Below are 3220 nucleotides of genomic sequence, written 5' to 3' on the forward strand. Positions count from 1 at the left end.
GGAATAATAGAGGACTTAAAAATTTCTTAAAAAATTAGAAAAATAATTAAAAAAAAGAAAGAATGATCATACAAATGTAAAAATATATCTAGGACTTTCTCCAGTTTTGTTGTGAGTGTTGTGGGTTCAGTTCATTTTTGGCTAGTTCCTTGGTCCGACTTATATTTCTCAAGATCTATAGGCCCCTTCCTATGTAGTTGGTTGTAACCACAGGGTTTTAATCTATTGCCTGTAGCTTCCAAGGCGGTTCCCTCTGTTATAGCTTCTGTTTGCTGGTCTCTTCAGTGTCTGGTTTCCGCCCTGACACAAAGAGGACGGTGGAGGACACTTTTTTTTTTTTTTTAGGCTCACTTGTTCAGTCGCGCCGTGGGGAGGTAGGGAGGGATGTTGCAAACAAATAACACTGGCGTGTGCTCGCAGTGCCTCAGCCACACTGGGTCTGCACCCTGTTCACAGCGCGTGTAGCCTCTCTGCCCACGCTGCTCAGGCTCTAGGTTGCTCCGCCGGGAACCATCCGTGGCTGGCCCTGGGCTGCCTGTACTTCCCAGGTCCAAGCCGCTCAGGTTCAGGCACTCGGGTAGTTCTCAGAGGCACAGACTCTTGGTTGGGCCTGCGTTTTGGCTCTTCCCAGATCCGAGCAGCTCAGGTGATGAGGTGTTTAGCAAGCGCGATTGCTGCGACTTATTGCCTCCCCACTGCTCGTTTATCTAGGTGTGCACCGGCACACCTTCTCAGGCAGATGTTGACCGTCCAGACCCCCAAGAAGTTTTAGTTAGCAAAGAAGCCTGCTTACAGTTTTATAGATAATGTCTCTCTGGGGCTGCGATTGTCCCCTTCCGGCTCTGGCTGCCTATCACCGGAGGGGGATGGTCTGCCGCCGGCTATCTCTGTTCAGTCCTTTGTTCCGTGCGCGGGCCTGGCAGTGTCATAGGTTAGGGCTGGCTTTTCGCGTGGTAGATATCCCACAGTCTGGTTTGCTAGTCCAAATTATTTCACTCAGATAGCGCTCGGGGTATTCAGGCCAGATTCTTGCGATGCAGCCTGCGCTGCGCCTCACTGCCCAGCCCCCGCTTGCTAATGGTGGATGCAGGCGTCTGCGCTGCTTCTCCGCTGCGGGAGTTACTGTAGGGCTTGCAATGTGCGGGTTTTAATTGTTTATTTATTTTTCCTCCCTGTTATGTTGCCCTCTGTGCTTCCAAGGCTCGGCACAGATTCAGCAGTGAGAAGGTTTCCTGGTGTTTGGAAACTTCTCTCTTTTTAAGACTCCCTTCCCAGGATGGAACTCCATCCCTCTCTCTTTTGTCCCTTTTTTTGTCTTTTATATTTTTTCCTACCTCCTTTTGAAGACTTGGGTTGCTTTTCTGGGTGCCTGATGTCCTCTGCCGGCATTCAGAAGTTGTTTTGTGGAATTTACTCGGCGTTTAAATGTTCTTTTGATGAATTTGTGGGGGAGAAAGTGTTCTCCCCGTCCTACTCCTCCGCCATCTTAGCTCCTCCCTTATGATATTATTTTAAATAGTGAAATGTGGATATGTGTCTATTGACAGATGAATAAAGAAAATGTGCTGTGTATATATAAATGATGGGCTATTATTTAGCCATAAAAACAAGGAAATCTTGCCATTTGTGACAACATGGATGGACCTAAGAAATATTTGCACATTAAAATATATACACCAGACATAGTCAAATACTGTATGATCTCACTTATGTATGGAAGCGAAGAATATCAAGCTCTTAGCACTATAGTTTAAACTGTAGTTGTGAGGATTGGTGGTGGAGAAAGTGGGGAGATGTTGGTCAAAGGGTACAAACTTTCAGTTATAAAATGAGTAAGTTCTGTGGATCTAATGTACACAGTGCAGAATTATTAGCTATAATCACTAGGCTGTGGTTATAGCTAATAATTCTGCACTGTGTTGTTGAGATTTGCTAAAAGAGGTTGGCTTACCTGTTAACACACACACACACACACACACACATACACACACGCAAAGAAACTATGTGAGGTGACGGATATATTAATTAACTTGACTGTGGTAATCATTCCCCGTGTGTATATGTATTTAAATCATCCTTTTGTATATCTTTAAAACGTTTCATCTCACACAACCCACCCAAATATACGCCATTTTGTCAATCACGTCAATAAACTGAAAAAAAGAAAAACAATGAAGTAGTATTATCCTGTCAGTACAGAACAGAGTTCAAGAAATGTAAAGTGGTCTCATACTTCAGACATTTTACTGAGATGGTTCGAAACAAATAATCCTGTATAAGATAAAAAATTTCAAGAGGGTTACTTAAATTTCATTATCATTTAATCATTGACAATACTGTGCACATGAACACTATCTATGTAGTCACCAACACATTAGATCTTGTCCTCTTAATTAAACAAAGTTGATTAGAATTTCAAGTCCATCAAAGTCAAAGATATGGAGTATATACTAAATGACTTCTGAAAGACAGCTCTGATATTTGAGTAATCTCTATTTCATGAAGGAAGGAAGACAGAAAAACAAAGGATGAATAAAACTCTGAAGATCAAAAAAATGTTTCCAATTATGAACATTCATCTTTGATTTAGAATCCAGGTGACATAGTCTTGAATTTCATAGAGATTTGTAAATAGAAAAGTGAGAGAAATATCTAGAATTGTATTTGAGAAAATAAGATTTATATAAATGACTTAATTTTTTTATATTTGAATTATTATATATTTTCTTAGATGGGGAAGGGGATCTCTTATTCTATAAGGGAATCTCTTATCATCTCTAAAGAAGTAGGCTGTATTTAACTGAGGTCATGGATATATTACCTCTGACGTTCTTATTTCTTTCACTTTTCAGTGAAGTTTTATAAAGTAAGAGTGCATAGACAGATGTGAATAACACAGAAACCAATGAAGAAAGAATTCTAAGCAGATAGTATTTGTCACACTGAGAAATATTGCTGAAGGAAATGGGGTGTATGATCTTAGAAATGAATTGCTTGAATCCAAAATATGGACACAGTACTGCATGTCATTTACTTGTTTTCTTTCTTCCAAATCTCGTTTCTTTTTTAAAGGTGTCCAAGGTACATACAGCCACAAAATCTAACACAGAATCTAACCAGTGTCTCAGAATTCTTCCTCCTGGGTCTCTCAGATGATGCAGTGTTGGGGGCCAGAGTGAGGTACTCCGCCCGTGACAAAGGTCATGAGGAAGGAGGCTCG

The 3220-nt window shown here is 41.0% G+C and overlaps 1 protein-coding gene across 1 annotated transcript in view; it reads left to right on the forward strand.

Moving 5' to 3' along the window:
• Positions 1–3220, forward strand: part of LOC104979975 (olfactory receptor 7E24-like) — a 15661-nt gene that overhangs the window by 9335 nt on the left and 3106 nt on the right. The window contains exon 3 of the mRNA XM_010828513.1: positions 3073–3157. Coding sequence (XP_010826815.1) covers positions 3073–3157 — 85 coding nt within the window. The remainder of the gene's footprint in view (positions 1–3072; positions 3158–3220) is intronic.

The sequence above is a fragment of the Bison bison genome, unplaced genomic scaffold (genome assembly GCF_000754665.1).
Source record: "Bison bison bison isolate TAMUID 2011002044 unplaced genomic scaffold, Bison_UMD1.0 scf7180017864492, whole genome shotgun sequence".
NCBI classification, from domain to species: domain Eukaryota; kingdom Metazoa; phylum Chordata; class Mammalia; order Artiodactyla; family Bovidae; genus Bison; species Bison bison.